Genomic DNA, 18,079 nt, shown 5'->3' with positions numbered 1-18,079 from the left:
GAGAGCAGGCAACCCCTTCATGGTCTTGAACAGAGATGGGGTTTGATCACAGAGCCATAAATTCTCTTTCTGATTGCTATTTGGCCTGAGGGTTTGCTGGAAGAATCACCGTCCTAGTTAGACTGTTTTCCAGCTTTTAAATGTACTAGAGTATGATTGTATTATGTGTTGACCCTGATTTATGTTGAAAACCCAGAAACATTTTTTCCAGAAGAAGTGCTTTGTGTATATGTGAGCCTTTGAGGCCTGGCCCCATCTGAGAGTTGACTGGCTCACCTCAATGTACTGTTCATTTATTCAGATGGCTGGAATCTAAAGGAGGAATCTTTAAATATCCAGCGGTATTTCAGTGAAATAAATATTGTGAAGCAGATATGGGTTGTTTAAAATGTATCACTATGATGTAATATGTCAATGCTCAATTATACGTTTGCATGCACCTTAAAAAATTCTGTCTCCAGAGAAAAACTGATTGTCATAATACTGCATTTCAATTAAACCCACATCCTAGGCATTCTGAGGTCCAAATTCCTGAAACCCTCAAGTTAATGGGTTCCATGTTGTGGGGTTAATTTACATAAAGTTCTGGAGCTCCTACTGCACTGTTTCAAATCTTGGTAGCTTTGATATTCTCCATAGTGCTATACACAAATATTATAAACTAGTTTTCACAGAGACAAGTTATGATTATCAGCAGGAATTAGTTTCATACAGTGATCTCTAACCATATTGTACCAGAACATTACCCAGACCCCCTTACTTGTGAACTTCATTTTTCAGTTCCTATAAAACACATCTGTTCCACTGTGTGTGTTTTGAAAATTAAATATACTAATATCATTCCATCTGACCCGGCCACCAAACTCATGTGGGAGAAATCCGGTCCACAACCCAAGCTGTGTTGAGTCTTCAGGTCTTATGGGAGCTTGTAACTCACTTCACCATGGCAAAGGAAAAAAGTGAAAAAAAGAGAAAAAGAAAAAAAAGGCAAAAGAAAGAAAAAAATTTCTAAATATGTGTGCTTTTTTCTGATAAAAGCATAGAAAAACTCGGTCAATTGCAATGCAATTTAGTCAGTATTCATCCTGGTGAAATTTTCAAGGTCACAACAGTCCTCACATTCCACGATTTTGTAAAGTTTCTCCGTGTAACTTCTGCTTTATAACAAGGGGAATCCCTATACCAAAGGCTCTGTGGTGAACTGGGTTATTACAGAGGGTCATAATTAGGTCAAGAACAAAGGGAGTATTGAAATCGAAATATAGTTTACTTATAACAGAAAGTCTCGGTACATTGCACATGTTGTGACAGAATTTGTATTGGATTTATTCATTTGAAAGTTTGCAGAAGAACTGCTGCTGTGTAGGTGTGATAGGGTCATTGCTGTCAAAGACAGAGTTAGAAATAGCAATGGACGCAAAAAGCTGAGGGCAGTTAAAACATCATTTGAAAGCAAAATTTTTATGTCCAAGAAGCCAAACTAAATATTTTCCTGTGTATTAACGTAAAGAGGGGGGACGCCATATGTACACTTAAGCTGCTTTTAGAATTTGGAACTCCAAGATACACTACCCTGTCTTGTTTGACCCTCACAAAAGCAAACACATCCACTTAACATGTACCAGAGTCATAGAGGCTCAACATTAAAAATTAAAGGAGATAACCTTAAAAAATAACCAGGAACAATTGAGAGCTCATCATCCCTTTTCTTTCTTTCTTTTTCTGTTAAGTTTTGCCACTTAATCAAAAGGCAAGATTGGTTTAAATTATCAGACATCTACCTAGAGACTTTCCTTTGTTAATTTCTTCAATCTAGCACAATAGTTCTCAAACGCAAGCATGTGAAAAAATTACCATAAAGGGTTTGCACACACAAAACCGTGGGTATTATACTACAGGGGTTATTTAAGGGATTTCCTAGGGTAATTTTAACTCTGGACAACTTTCGTTGCATGTACTAACTTCAGAAGTTAACCAGGGAGGTTCCACTTGCCCTAACTTATTTCTGAGAATTATTAACACATTTCCCCAGAATCCATAAAATATATCTTTTGACATAATTATAAACACATTTGCAGATACAAAGATATTTTCTGAAAACTCGTACTGTACTAGAATATAGTTTTTCCCTCATTCAGTATTTGATTTTGGTTATAAGTTTCTCCCAGAATTTTTATCCTATAATAATTGTTTTTAAGGATCTTCCCTCTGTCTTCTTTTTCTCTCAGTGAAGAGAGAAATAATCAACAATGAATTATGGACTAGATAAAAACTAACAGTTCTGAAGTTTTTGTCTTACAACTTGACCTAGCAATATATTCATGGCCAAATTCTATTTCTTCCCCCAACCCCAGCCTTACTGAGGTATGGTTGTATTTCTTGAACTATAAATAAAAACAGGCAAAGTATTTTACCTCTGGCATTTTTTTTGTTCTTAAAACCCATCATTACTTACCAATAACTACCAAAACTGCCCATGACTTGTTTTATTTTCATGTATGCCTCTGCAGAGTTTTGTAAGAATCACTGCTGCTACTTCTCTGTGCATTTTTGGTGATGTCCACTAAGTTATTTTTCAAATATGAACCTAATGTGTCTTAACTTTTTAAATTTTATGTAGCAGGGTGCCAGGAGACCAGCTTATGTCCAAGGTGAAGATTAGGGATTTTGATTTCTAGAAAGGGATGTTTGGGGAATCCATCTCTGCCAACCTTTGCCAGTCTCTACATGTATTTCACATGTGTGGAAAATATTTTTTTTTTTTGAGGAGTGGCTATCTTATTTTTAATTTTTTTGAGTATAGTCAACACACAATGTTACATTAGTTTCGGGTGTACAACATAGTGATTCAACCCCTGTGCTGTGTTCACAAGTGTAGCTTCCATCTGTCACCACACAAGGCTATTACAGTATCAGTTACTGTATTCCCTGTGCTGTACCTTTTCTCCTCATGACTTAGTCCTTCCATGACTAGAAGCCTGTTTCTCCCACTCCGCTTCACCCATTCTGCCCATCCCCCCCCCCACTCTTCCCTCTGGCAACCATCAGTTTGTTCTCTGGAAAGCTGATTTTCTTTGAGGCTTTTCCCTTGTCATTTCCTCTGTTACTTCAGTTACCTTATTGTGTTCGTAATTAGGGCAAGATGAAGAAGTATTTCTGGTAATTTCTTTTTATTAAAAATTTAATTATTTCTGGGAGCTATCCTTAGAACTTTCTATCTTTATAATATTGTGTTGGACACTTCTGTTATTTTTTCAAATAGAACAGAATAGACCTTAGAGATTTTCTATTTCTAATCTCATTGGACAGAAAAAGAAAATGACGTCTGGAGAATATTAATGATTTGACCATTTCATGACAGAAGGGACAAGAACCCGAGTTTCAAGGCTCTCAACCAGTGTTTTTTTTTTCCAGGGCACTGGTTTAGGTTTTTGAATACTTCTTTAACCTGTAATTGTGATTTTCAAAAGTGATGAATGAGGATACATTGGGATGAAAGAAGTAAATATTAGAATTTGTTTATAGTTGTTTTATCCCATCCTTTTAAATTAAATTTCTTTTTTTAATGTGACATATAATGCACAAATAATAATTGAAAAATTTAAAGGCTAAATGCAATGGAGGGGAAGAACTGCTATGATATATTTTCAAAATTTAATTTAGGGACGCCTGGGTGGCTCAGTTTGTTAAGTGTCTGACTCCTGGTTTCAGCCCAGGTCATGATCTCAGGGTCATGAGATTGAGCCCCATGTCGGGCTCCAAGCTCAGCACAAGTCTGCTTGGGATTCTCTCCCTCTGCCCTTCCCCCCTGCTCTCTCTCTCTCTAAATTAAATAAGTAAATCTTTTTTAATTTTTTTTAAATATTAAAAATAAAGTTTAGAAAACATTGCTGTAAAAGCTGACTTAATGTCAGTAGTAACCATAATAACAAAATAGCTTCTGCTGAAACTACTGACATTTGCTGAGCACTTGATACATGAAACCCCAAGTTTTATGCCCGTTCTTTCATTTAATTATCTCGACTACCTTGTAAGATTATCCACATGTTTCAGGTGAAGATATTGAAGTATAGGAGCATTAAATAACTTCCTCAAGGTGGAATTATGATTCAAAGCCACTTGTTTTGTATTCCCACATAAGCTCAAAACACTGAGTTATGGGTACTTTAGGAAACACTCTATCTGCTGAATGAAGACGATTCATCCCATATTCATTATAAGAATCCTATAAGGTAGCTGTGGCAAATATTCATCTTACAAATAAGCTACGTCAGTGGAAAATACAACATACCTATGTGATTGGCCTCATTTTAGTAAAAGACGTTTTTATATTGAACCACAACACTGTGAAGATAACTTTACCTGAAGATTTAGAAATAAGATATATATAAAAATACCAACCCTTAATAGATATTTCAGGGAAACTGTGTAGATCTAAATTCTCTGAATTCAGGGGCTATGGTGCTCACCAGTGAGTTCTGTTAGCAGTGAAATGCCTGGCATAAAACAAGACTGTGATATCTATTTGTATAATGAATACAACCTAATGGAGACTGATTCATTGCAATTGCTTGTGTATACATTTACCTTTGAGGTTGGTGCCATGCTATTTTTTCTTATGGATGCCATACCTAGAACTAAAAAAATAGTAAGTAATTAGAATAATATGTGTGTTTATTTTTAAGATTTATTATTTTAGCAGTTGTGACTTTAAAATAATAGATTTCCTACATTGAGTCTCTTGAAAATTTTGAAGGCTTTTCAAATGTTTTGATTGTCTATAAAGTAAAGGTGTAGAACAATAATTCCTTGCTGGCCTTTTCTTACAATTCTTCCTCCATCATGTCCTTTAAATTTGACTACTTCCTTTATGTTATATTGTCCATCCTAGTCAAAAAATATATCATGCTATCAGCTTAGTTCCACTTAGAATGGTCTTCACTCAGCTATGCTCGATATATATATATATATTTTTTTTCATTTCTCTTAGAATATTTCAAGAAATACTACTAGTAAAGAATTATCTCTATTTATTGTAGAATTTTCATGGAAGATCGTTTCCATTATATTGCTCAGCATCCCCCTGGAAAAAAATCTGTGTAAAACAATTATTTTTTAATATAATTTTAGATATGAGTAGGAAATTTAATGTAACATGAAATATCAAAACCATAGTTTGGTAACAGAAGTGGGACAGAGGATAATTAGAAACTATTATTTAGTCTATATTTCTGTGTCATAAAAATGAATTAAAATTAAAAATCTTTTAGGACACTAAAAGATCTATTTCAACAGTCTGGCATTATAAAAACTCATCAAGAACATCAAATTCTATGTTTTTACAGGATGAGGTACATAATGGAAATACTACGGGGCGCCTGGGTGGCTCAGTCGTTAAGCGTCTGCCTTCGGCTCAGGTCATGATCCCAGGGTCCTGGGATCGAGCCCCACATCGGGCTCCCTGCTCGGCCAGGAGCCTGCTTCTCCCTCTCCCACTCCCCCTGCTTGTGTTCCCTCTCTAGCTGCCTCTCTCTCTCTCTCTCTCTGTCAAATAAATAAATAAAATATTTAAAAAAAAAATACTTCAAATGATGATCAATCTATAATTATACTTACCCACTAAAATCTTACTCTACTTTGTAAGATAATTATATTTTCCCAGCAATAATTATATATCCACAATTTTAAAAGGATCATTTAATTTATGACCATGCATGAGAAAGAGCTGGTATTGTTCAAAACTCTCATATTCTAAATTCTACTTATAGAATTATCTGTCACTCTCTACTGTCACTTTTAGTTTATTGAATCTTTTCAGCAAGAAACATAACACTTTAATTATCTTTTATCGTCATAGAACTTTATAATTTTTTTAATTGAGTCAATATTTACCATAAGCTTATGAGAATTAGGAAGATTTTATCCTTATTTTATAGAGGCAGAAACTGAAATGCTAAGTAACCTGCTGATGCAAAATAATTTGTGTTGAATTGGGACAACCTAATCCTCTTATTCCTTTTCCAGAGTTCTAATTTGACTAGGTTTCTGAACCTGATCTTAATATAAGCAGAACACCTTTTATTAATATACCTTCTTGGATATTTTACATACAATTGACCATTGAACAGCGTGGAGGTTAGAAGCACCAAACCCCGATGCAGTTGAAAATCCATGTATAACTTTTGACTCCCCCCAAAACTTAACTACTAATAGCCTACAGTTGACCAGAAGCCTTACTGATAACATAATCAGTTGATTAACACATATTTTGTATGTAATATATATTATATACTGTATTCTTAGAATAAAGGAACCTAAGGGAAAGACAATGTCATGAAGCAACTCATAGGGAAGAGAAAAAAATCATTTGCAGGGCTGTATTGTGTTTATGGAAAAAAAAACTGCATTTAAGTGTCTGCGTGCAGTTCAAACCTGTGTTGTTCAAAGTTCAACTTGTATATTAAGAGTTTAAAATAATATTTTTTTTTTTTTAAAGATTTTATTTATTTATTTGAGAGAGAGAGAATGAGAGAGAGCGAGTACATGAGAGGGGGGAGGGTCAGAGGGAGAAGCAGACTCCCCGCCAAGCAGGGAGCCCGATGCGGGACTCGATCCAGGGACTCCAGGATCATGACCTGAGCCGAAGGCAGTCGCTTAACCAACTGAGCCACCCAGGCGCCCTAAAATAATATTTTTGAATATATGTGAATGAAAAGGGAAATGTTAATGCAAATGGATGATGCAACAGCTGATTGTTTTTTTTCCCCTGGATTGTGGGAAATATAAGACATCGGTGATTTAATTGCACATTTTGACCTCATTGTTTCCTAAAGGAAAAAAATATATATTCTTGCCCCTGAAATGTGGAAATTTCTCATCTTTCCAATTCTGTATATAATTTGAGCTCTTTCCCAGCAGTTCATGATATCATGTTTCCTTTAATAATCTTTGCTTTCATAATTAAAGCCCTGATTATCATCATCCTCATTCTCACCGTCGTTGTAGTCATCATCCTGGTCAGCATTATCATTATCTGGAGCAGAGGAGATCTAGGGTGTTGGTACAGGCTCACACCTTTTTTATAGCTTAAAAACTAGAAAATACGCTCTTTGAATGTTTGTAGTGTTTATGTAATCAGTACCTACATTGCCAAGGCTTATTGAAAACAGCTGGGTGCCTGCCGCCTGCCTCCCCCTTTGTTGGAACTGTTGCCAGAACAGGTAGTCAAAAATGGAAAGTAAGGGAAAATTTAGGCATCTGGGGTGTCTCTCAGGAAAGCAGCTGTGGCTTCCTTAGGAAGCAGTCATTGTTTCCCATCAGCCAAGACTCTCTATACCCTTGGGTCCAGTTCTGGCATGGCTGGCCTCGTAGGATGCAGTTTATGACTTAGGACTTACGCGAGAAACCATTTGGGCAGTCCCATCTCTGGCAGAACTTTGAGAGAAATTCCCCAAGCTGCAAGCCATATGTGGGCTGTTGGCCTTCTATTTAGCCTACTCTGGGAGGTACCCATTTACTGGGGCTCTAATCATCCCTTTGACACAAGCAAAAACAATACAAAGAGATCTTCTCAAAACATATCCTTCTAAGATATACTGTCGTGTTTTTAAAACCAGACATCACTATTATTTCTGTAAACATGGCGTTTTTTTTTCCTGAAAATAAACTCATTTTTTAAAAGACTTCCTTTGTTTCCTAGATAGTAGGCACGTACAAAGAATTCTTTTTAACAGCCCACTGCAAGTCCAGGGCTAGCAGTGTTGAATGGTATTCTGCATTCGTAAACACATGGTCTTTCAGATATAGATTTTTGTACATCAAGTATTAAAAATTGTTATGCATGTGAAAACGTGTAGGCTTTTTTTTTTTTTTTTTTTTTAAAGATGTAGGCTCTTGATTAATGTCAGAGAGTTGCCAGGAGCGGGCCTTTGGTATGTACAATACACTTAAAATCAATCTGCTATGATGAGATTATTTGGCAAGAACCACCACTCATTCACCATGAAAATAGCATTTTGGCAGATTAGGGTTGAATGTTTTTCTTGATAATTTTTGTTAAAACAGGGTTCTGATTTTAGAACGTAAACTCTTTAAATTTCAGTAGTCAGAAGTAAAAGGGGATTAAAAAGATATAGTACTTTGAATTTTAGATTAAATATCATGTTTTTCATCATTACAGAGAGTTCTGTTAGGACACTTAAGGACCAGGATTAATCCAGCAACATTTTATTCAAAAATCTTCAGTTTCAAAATATATATATGTGTGTGTGTATATATAGATATATATATATTTTTTTCCCTCTATGCTTTAATTGTGCTAAGTTTGACTGTTTCCTTGTACCTGTCCCTTTGAGAAACTTCAAGCTTGGTGGGGGGAGGGGGGGGACCTGGAAAAAACTGAGAAGGAAGCCTGGATATCTAGAGTATGTGTATTAAAATATTTAGAAATTTTCTAGGAAATCAACATAAATTGAAGATGTATCATTATGTATAAAGAAAAGCAAGAATGTAGTAAGAAATTAAAGGCAATTTTAAAATCCATATTACTGGATGGTCATACCCTCAGAACAAGTGTTGGTAATATTGGACAATTTTAAAGTCCTGTATCTATAAAGACACTTTATTCATAATTTTGAATTCAAAGATGAAAAATCCACAGATGTTTTTGAGAAATGTAGCATCTATTTTCACTTTATGCTAATTACAGTTTATACAATTTCGACCAGATGGGTTTGCATGCACGGTAGCTAATTCATGACAACTGTCTTCAAGTATATTCTCTGAATGTTAGGTAGGTCTTAAAGACCTCTAAGTGATCTATGATATTCTTACTAATATTTATGGTTTTCAAATGCTATCATGATAGCTCAAGTGTGGTATAGATGAACAATAGGATGTTCTATAGGGGTATTGTTGAAAAGAATATACACTTTCTTGAGCCACTTAGATTTTCAGAAGTGAATAAATTATTGTACATAATAGGAGATAATCATCCCGGGGAACTGAAGAAATGGTTACAATGAAGATTCTGTATTTGTTATCTAAATTAACTTAGTACTTTTTTTGTCACTAAAATTATTAGAGTCCTTTGCCCCCACTGGGTTGTAAAATAGTGAAATACCTGATTTTTCAGGTTTCAGAGTTCAGCTGAATTATTTAAAACTTTTGTTCCAATATTTATTTTGTGTTTATTTTCTTTTAAAAAACATGATCATGGTATGTTTAATATATTATCTTGTTTGAAAATTGATACCAGAGCATATGTAATGATTAAGAAAAATATATATTTGTTTTAAATAAGGCATTGTTATCATGGACATTCACATAAACTTTGTTTTTATATTATTTTCCCTCAGTTAAGAATTTCAGTATATATTTAAAACAAATGTAAAACACTATTTGATTTACATTTTAATAGTAGTAAATCTGATAGGAGCACGTATTAAGTATAGCAGTGATTGAATCTGCTTTGAATAGGGTACAGAAACAAACACAGAGAGAACACAAGATTTCCAAGTAATAGTTGCAGTGCCTGGAAATTATTTGTCTTAAGCCTTTTGTTTATTTGTCTGCATATGACTCTTAGTTTTTAGTCATATATAGAAGCAAAATCAGTAATTCCCAATTTCTTTTGAGTTGGCATTTGTCAAGCTGTATCCTTGAAAAATTCTAAGAAGAAAATATATTATTACCAAATATCTTTCGATGTTTTCACTTCAGAAGAACTTTCAATCCATTTGGCTCCAATTTCTAGTCTAGTTCTGTTTGTATTTGTCTCTTGCCTTAATAGGAAATGGAGATATTTTGTAGCAATTCAGATTTGAACTCTTTAAGTTCTTATCTGTTTATCTGTACAGCAGACAATTGTCATCTCTAAAAAAATCAAAATATTATGTTAAAGAGTATATTTAACAAAGAATTGGTTTTATTTTTCTCCAAATAATTTGGTAAAAACTTCTGTATGTTTAATGTGTTGCTCTTAAAACAAAGTGTTGCTGTTTTTGTTGTTATAGTTGTGATAAATAGCCAGTTAATTGTTATTTTATGAACCTCATCAATGTCAGAGAAATAATTTTTAGGTAAAAATATACTCTTCCTTTTATAGGCAGGATATGATTTGTTAGGCATAAAAAATAAGTATATCCATTCCAGGAGAATTTAGGAAATCCATACAAAAGTCTAAATTTGGCTGAAAATAAACACAATGAAACAAGCAGTAATATTCTTTTTAATTATTTGAAAGTGCTTAGGTCTCAAATCTTCACACACAAAAAAATGCTATTTATAAAGTATTCCACGTTCCTTCCTTGTCAAGGTAGAATTTATCAAACAATTTTACCCACCATTTACGAAATGACTTAGCTTTTCTAACTTGCTCGTTTAACTTTTTAGTGATTTAGTATACATAATTATATTGCTACTGTGACTAAGCATAAAATTAAATGAGATGTTATCTCTCAGTGTATTCTATTTCAGTATTTGTAACAATAAATCCATGTTTGAGAATCAAAATCAATTTCACCTATTTAAGAGATTTAGTTTCTCCTGTGGGTAATTTTTTAAGTACTTTAAAACTTTCATTTTATTTGCTAGTTTACTGAAGGTTAAATATTTGAGATGTGTGGGGTGTTGCTAGCTAGTTCTAATGGAAATTATCCACTACCTAAGATGATATTTTATTTGCACCTCAGGTCATTTATTAATACATAGAAGTAGGTGGATTCAAACCAACCGAGACAGATATGTATACAGGTGTAAAGAACAATGCACTAGCTTTGTAATTTGAGAGATAACAGTTTGAGGAGATGGCATATGCACGTATCTTCTGATACTATTCTGTCTCCCTTGAGATTAGATGTCTGATTTGCCCATAAGTAGAGCCATGTTTAATAAGGCCTCTTAAAACACAGACATAACAGGGAGGAGCAGCAGAATAAAATATCGGTTCCCACTGGTGTTTTAGTATGGATTCGTGGCTCAGATTAGCCACCTGTCAATTGATGCACTTTTTTGGAAAGGGGTGGAGGAAATGGGGAGAGCATCTGCACAGGCCAAAGTTCAGGCATCAGAGTCTAGGGGCCTGGGAAGTCAAGGAAATAGCCTGAAGACAGGGGCCACTAATGATGTGTTAGTTCAAGCAGGACTTGACACCAAGAGTGAACTTCCTCCGTTTCACATTTTGAATCCAGCTGTTAAAATCTTGGGACTTGCCCAGACCTAGGATAAAATAAGTGTTCATTGAGTTTGTACATATCCAGAAACATTGTATCTATGATTAGAGAAGAATGTTGCAAAAAAACCTGCTTTAGTTGCCATTTATTCTTGCACTGGCCTAAGTAGTAATTCTTCTGCCTTCCTTGAACAAATACTTGATTGGGAAATAGGTTAATGAACAATTATTTCAAATGACGCATTTAATCTAATCAATTTGTTAAACCAAAATGAACAAGTTGATACAAAATTCAAGAGAAGTTTCGGACAAGAGAAAATTTAAAATGGAATGACTGCAATCAATAATCAACTGGTTTTATTGACTCAAGCTTAAAATTTTATGTGAAATTTATGTAAAATTATATGTGAAATATACATTTATGTCTAAAATATATGTATACATATACATATATATTACACACACAGATACACTTTCAAAAATATAAGAGTAAATCTATTTTTTCCTACTTTTTTCTAATGAAATTGAGTATTTCAGGATCATGCATATTTTGAGAAGGGCATATTCATTGTATTAGTTTTTATGATTCTATGCCATTCTGGATTTCACTATATATAAAAACTCCAATTAATGCTTAAAATGTTGATTGTGAAAAGTGTCAGAAACCTAGCAGTTACTGACTCAAAAATCATTAGGCAAGTACAGGGGGCTACAAAAAAAGAGGAAATGATTCCCTACTGATGTATAGATTCACTGACCTGATTTCCTAGGATGTGCAGTTAGATTTTTCTGGGAGATGCTACATAAACATAAGAACATATCCCAGCTCTGATATTTAGTAGTTTTGTGATTTCTTGGTAAACCCCATAAATTCTAAATTCCCATCACTGCATGAGCAAGTTGGGTACCAATCTACCAAGGTTTGTAATGAGCATTAAACATTATAATCCAATAAGGCACCTAAGACAAAGGCTAGTTTTAGCAAGAGTCTCACTGCACATTAACATTGAACCTGAATTGGACTTCTATGCTTCATCAGTTTTTCACCCCATCTTTTTAAAGAGATTATATATAGGGGCAAAAAACAAAACCAAACACAGAAACAAAATAAAACTACAAACTGTCCAACATTGCATTTTTTGGTAAGAAGCTAAAAGCATTTTAGATCCCTGGAAAAGGCAATTGTGTTTTAGTTAGGGATGGATCCTTAAGAAAATAGGACTTGAATTATAGTTTCAAAAGTGGAAAGATTTAATTGTGAAGATGTGGATTAACAACAAAGGCATGAACTGAATTGTAATTTTTTTTTCATTCTGTTGTTAGATCAGAAGTTCTTACTATTTCTGGGATCCCAGATGAAAGTATGGATAGTCTAGTGGGTGGGGAGTAGGGAAGAGGAGAATCATGACACCCTAGCAAAATTTTACAAACAGTTTAGCGGTTTCATTCTCCCTAGCCTTCACCCATGGAATCCTTGTGACCCTAAACACTAAATTCAAAACTAATAAAAACTTCAGTTGCCAGATATATTTCAGGTACCTTGCACAACACAGGGTATCTATTAGTTGCTCAATGAATATTATGGATTGAATGGAATATATATACTGATATTATGCATTTAACAGCTCTGTCCCATTGGAAATTTGTCTTTGCAGCTAGTACCCTGTCAACATTACCCATCTTCATAGACTAACGCAATTCATTGCACAAAGGGCCTTCATAAATACTCCCCACCTTGGTATTATTTTGCTTGGCACCATCATGAGAAATCTCATGAGGTCATTTTTCTTGAATTACAGTCAAAAGAAACAAAATCAAAACCAGCCTTTAAATATATTGTATTTGATTTCTGAGGCAACTCCATAATGTTAATATTATTCTTGACTTCTGCTTCAATATAACTGCAGATTTTATTTTTGATATATATTTTTTTATATTGTGCATATTATAGGCTGAAAGGAATGCATGTATTTGAAGAAAACTGCAGACTGGCTAATGTGAAGCATAACGGTTCTCTAGAAAGAACCATAAGGTTCATATGAAACTGAATGACCCACCTGTAAAATCTAAATATCAGTGTTTAGGAAGGTGGTGGTGGTGTTGTTTTTGTTTTCATATTCAGGCTTTCATTGCAAAATAACCATAATTCAAGCTGTTTTCTTTAAATTGATGGCTGGCCTCAGTTAATGCCCTTGGCTTCTCCCCAGTCCATCACCCTAGAATGTTCCTCAAGCCTCCATCTTATTACTTAAATGTGCTTCTTTGTATATTTTTGTCGATCTTTCACGAATAGTGATCTTCCTGGGGAGAAGACCTGGTCATATTTTAGTAGTTGGGAGAGGTTTGCACAATTAAAAAAAAATATATGGAGAGATACTTGCACAGCTATCCCGATAACCCCATTTTTGGGGGGTGTTACTCTTTTCCATCATCATACCAGTAACATCTAAAATGAAGATCATAAAAGCAATCTTAGAGTTAAATTTTAGTGCACAGGTAAGAGTAAAGGGAAGGGTTGGCTTAGGAGGGCTCTGAGGCATAAAGATCATGACTAATGCTTGGATTTTACCTCAAGAGAAGATACGTGTGTTATGGTATTATGGCATGTAGATTATGCATAATAAAAAATTCTACAACCATGAATTCTTATAAATGTTCTTGCTAAGATCATCAGAAATCAAGAGTTTTATGTGGCTAATTTTGGGTGATTTATTGGAAATGTGTGATGTTACTTGAAAGCAAGAAAGTAAACTCAATGAACTCTGATGGCTGCTTATTATGACTTAGCTATGTCATCGATTTTAAAGAGAATTTTGTAGTACATTTTTTTTATACCTGATAAGATCAACAGACTGAGAAGGTAAATCAGCAGTGGTGATTAACCTTTAGTTCATGTTGTGTAAAGTTCATAACACGTTAGATCGCATTGCCCCAGAGAGGAATGATTCTTTATAATGTTTTTATTTCTCCTTTTACAAATGCTTCTTAAACTATAAAAACAATGAGATCATTTCATACAGTACATTCTGCATACAGTATGCCCAGATGCCAGAGGAAAGTTCTGGGTCATGCAGCATCTAACTTTCACAGTCCCATCCCAAGAAATGACCCAGATTTGGGAGTATAAAAATTAAAAGCAACAAAACCAAAACTTTTTACTCCCACTTCTGTCTCCAATGTAACGCTTTTTAAGTTGTGTTGGCTAAACTCTATCAGTGAACAACTGCTAAATTCAATTTGATTAATTTAACTGTCTAAAATGTTCATGTTCATTTTCCCCCACAAAGATATTGTTAACTCAGTTGAACAAAAGTATTGATTCAATTTTAATTATTTTTCCTCTTTGTATTTTATTTCTTCAGATTTTTTTTTCCATCTGCATTGCTTTCTGGGGAGTCAGAAGCATGAAAGAACTTGCCTCCAGCCTTTGGAAATAAGTTTGTATTCAGTTCTTTTGTTTTAATCAGTTGTCCACAACCACAGTATATTATGATTGCCTCTGGAAATATAATTATATAATGATTATATGAACCATTTCTTTAATCAAAGGTAAATATGCTTATTTACTTATGCTTGCTTTCCATATTTGTTTTCTATTAAAATTAAAGTCAGCTGCAGTTCCTTTCCTTTATTGCTACAGTCAAAAGCAAGTAACTTCAAATACAATAATGTTATATTTACTGGTAGCGTCTAAGTCAACGAGTATAAGAAAAGGAAGGGAGAAAAGAAGAACGAAGATTTAATTTGCATTTTTTGACAACTTCTGTTTGCTAAAATTGTACTTAGATAAATATTTGTTCTCATAAAAATGGGTTACATTAGTTGTCTGCCTAAGTCTATATTTACCTTTGAAAACCACATAACCTAAGGAGCTACATTTGAAAAAGCCATCACTGAAATGAAAATGAAGAGAATTTGTCAGAGTATGTGTATTCAGCGGCTAATACCGATGTCTAGTATGTTTGATCTGTTTGTTTTGGCAATTTGAAGAGCATGCAGTACAGGTATCCCCTGCTTTTCAAAAGCTTGCGTTATGCTTCACTTTTATGCATTATGAAAGACCTACAGCAGTACCTGTTTTCACTAACTGGAAGAAATTTTCACTTTTACAAAAAAAGTCAGATCTTTCATAAACCTATAATTTCAGAAACCTGTAATTCCATGTTACAGGTTTCCCCTGTTATCTGAAATAGAGCCTTCTTATGAAATCTTTCATAAGCCAAAATGGTATAAAGTGAAAAAGCAATTACCATTCATTTATATGGAAAAATTTTGAGCATTCCCAGACCCCCAAAAAAATCTCTCATCGGTTGTTCTGATACCTTAAGACTCATCTTGCTAATGGGTGAAGAAAAATAAATCAGAATAAAGCACAGATGCTCAAAGATACAGTTCAAAGCTATGGCAGGTTGGTGCTGAGAGGCTGAGGGTATTTCCCTGGGAAGGAGCTTGACCCAGCCGCTCTCACTGCTCGAAGTATGTGTGGCCTCCAGAACTGCTCGCTGCAGAACAAATGCTGAATGCTATTTTTACTTTTCACTTTTTTTCATAGAAGCAGAAATTCTCTTCATGTTTCTTATTGGTTGGGAAAATGGGTACTAATATAGGTCTTTCGTAAAACTGAGGTGGCTTAATTAATGCATAATTTCAAAAACTGGGAGATACCTGTATTTTAAATTGTCACAATGATGTTAATAAACCTTTCTAAATAAATATGTTCTAAGTGTTGTGTGGACATTATTCACTGGGATTGGAAAAATCTGCTGAGTATTTTATTAGGTAAGAACTGACAAGAATGAGCAGGATAAGGTTCAAAATGGCGGGAGGCGTTGAAAACAGTTGGAATTTTTTTCTTCCCTTCTTCCAATATTTCTTAAATTTAAATGCTATTTTTTTCTTGTTCTTTTTTTTTCCAACAAATAAATTGCAAGGAAATAAAGAGAGAGATGAAGAGTAAAAAAAAAAAAAAAAGATTTAAATGCACAATTTAAGTACAACAGTGCACCCTTATCTTGAGTTTCATTTTCCATGGTTTTAGTTACCTGCACTCAAGTATGGTCTGGAAACAGATGATCCTCCTTCTGATGTACTGTCAGAAGGTCAGTAGTAGCCTAACGCTACATCACAATGCCTATGCCATTTGTCTCTCTTCATCTCATCAGGTAGGCATTTCATCTTCTCACATCACAAGAAGGAGAAGGGTAAGTACAGTATAATATGATATTTTGAGAGACCACATTCACATAACTTTTGCACACTATATTGTTATAATTGTTCTACTTTATTGTTAGTTATTATTGTTAATCTCTCACTGTGCCTACTTTATAAATTCAACTTTATCATGGGTTTGTATGTATAAGACAAAGCATACTATATATAGGGCTTGGTACTATTTGTGGTTTCCGACATCCACTGGGAGTCTTGGGATGTATCCCCTGCAGGGAAGGGGGGACTACTGTAATCACAATTATAAACACTGAAACAATGCTGTTCTTCACTGAGCTTTGCCTATATTCATCTCCAGGTTTAAGACACTGATCAGCTGGTCAGTCTCATCTTTAAAATGTGTTATAAATAAATAAATAGGTAGATAAATAGGTAGATAGTTAGATAGATAGTGTGTTATTTAAGCTCTGAATAGAGAGAAATATAAAACTGTTAGAAGGATCAGACAGCAGGTATCTATGCGGACTCGATACAAAATTAAAGCACATTTGGTTTTCAAACTGGTAAAGCAGAGGAAGATTAAATTTTGCATGATGAAACAATTAACAAATTATATCTCAAGCGTCAGAAGTAGAGACTTGGCTTTGCTTCATTCATCTTTTTAAACTTCTTAATTTAACACAGATAGAGCAAATACTTAAGCCCATAACAAACATTAAACCCTACTTTGGTTCCTTACCAACAGTTTGTGCTGGACTTTGCATATATAGAATCATGTCAAAGCAGGGAGCCCTCTGCAGGCTTAAAATTGCTAAATTTATAGCATAAAAAATTCTGAATATTCATATTCTACCTCCTAAAGACTTCAGTCTATAGGTTACATCCTAAGGAATGGCAAAGAAAAGAGAGGGTTCACAAATCTTTAGGTAAGTTTTTAGTGTGTCAGAATAGTTTGTTGGGTCATATATAAATACATATATATGCTTGAATATATGTGAATTTATAGGAGTGATCTAAAAATGGAAATAATTCAAAAGTTATAAAGATACTTCTATGGTAAAGTTCAGTTTTCCTGGGCGCCTGGGTGGCTCAGTTGGTTGAGCGGCTGCCTTCGGCTCAGGTCGTGATCCCAGAGTCCTGGGATCGAGCCCCACGTCAGGCTCCTTCCTCAGCGGGGAGCCTGCCTCTTCCTCTCCCTCTGCCTGCCGCTCCCCGTGCTTGTGCTCTCCCTCTCTCTATTTCTATCAAATAAATAAATAAAATCTTTAAAAAAAAAAAAAGTTCAGTTTTCTTAAAGTAAATGCAAATTCATCCATTCTCTTTTCTCTCTTAGCTACCCTCACCATCATTATAAATGCTTTTCTTTTAGAAATGCAAACATTTTCAAGCTACAAATTTTCCAGATAACTAGTGTTCCCAGGGCCTGTATGTGTTAACTGGGGCACTTTATTCTTCACCTTCAACCTTGCTAATTTTCCAGTCCAGTTTTCTCTTGCTGAGTACTAATACATGATGACAGATCATATAACTACTGTAAATGTTCTGAATTAATCCTTGAGTGATGCCATGTAATTTATGCTTACTCTTGACTGAAGCACTCCCTCTCTTTCTCTCAAGAGGAAAAGCACTAAAAATAGGATTCATCAATTACTTGCCACTTCTAATGGAGAGATGCAAACTGACTTGGCAAATAATTATGAAGATTCTCAGATTTGCTAATCTACCATAAGGAAGGATAGAGAG

The 18,079-nt window shown here is 34.5% G+C and overlaps 1 protein-coding gene across 1 annotated transcript in view; it reads left to right on the top strand.

Annotated features, from left to right (window-relative positions):
- Positions 1-15,893, top strand: part of AGMO (alkylglycerol monooxygenase) — a 372,856-nt gene extending 356,963 nt beyond the window's left edge. Inside the window, exon 14 of the mRNA XM_036068884.2 lies at positions 14,533-15,893. Coding sequence (XP_035924777.1) covers positions 14,533-14,607 — 75 coding nt within the window. The 3' untranslated portion in view covers positions 14,608-15,893. The remainder of the gene's footprint in view (positions 1-14,532) is intronic.
- Positions 15,894-18,079: the final 2,186 nt, after the last annotated feature.

The sequence above is a fragment of the Halichoerus grypus genome, chromosome 12 (genome assembly GCF_964656455.1).
Source record: "Halichoerus grypus chromosome 12, mHalGry1.hap1.1, whole genome shotgun sequence".
Lineage (NCBI taxonomy): Eukaryota > Metazoa > Chordata > Mammalia > Carnivora > Phocidae > Halichoerus > Halichoerus grypus.
This window is presented reverse-complemented; position numbering and strand designations above follow the sequence as displayed.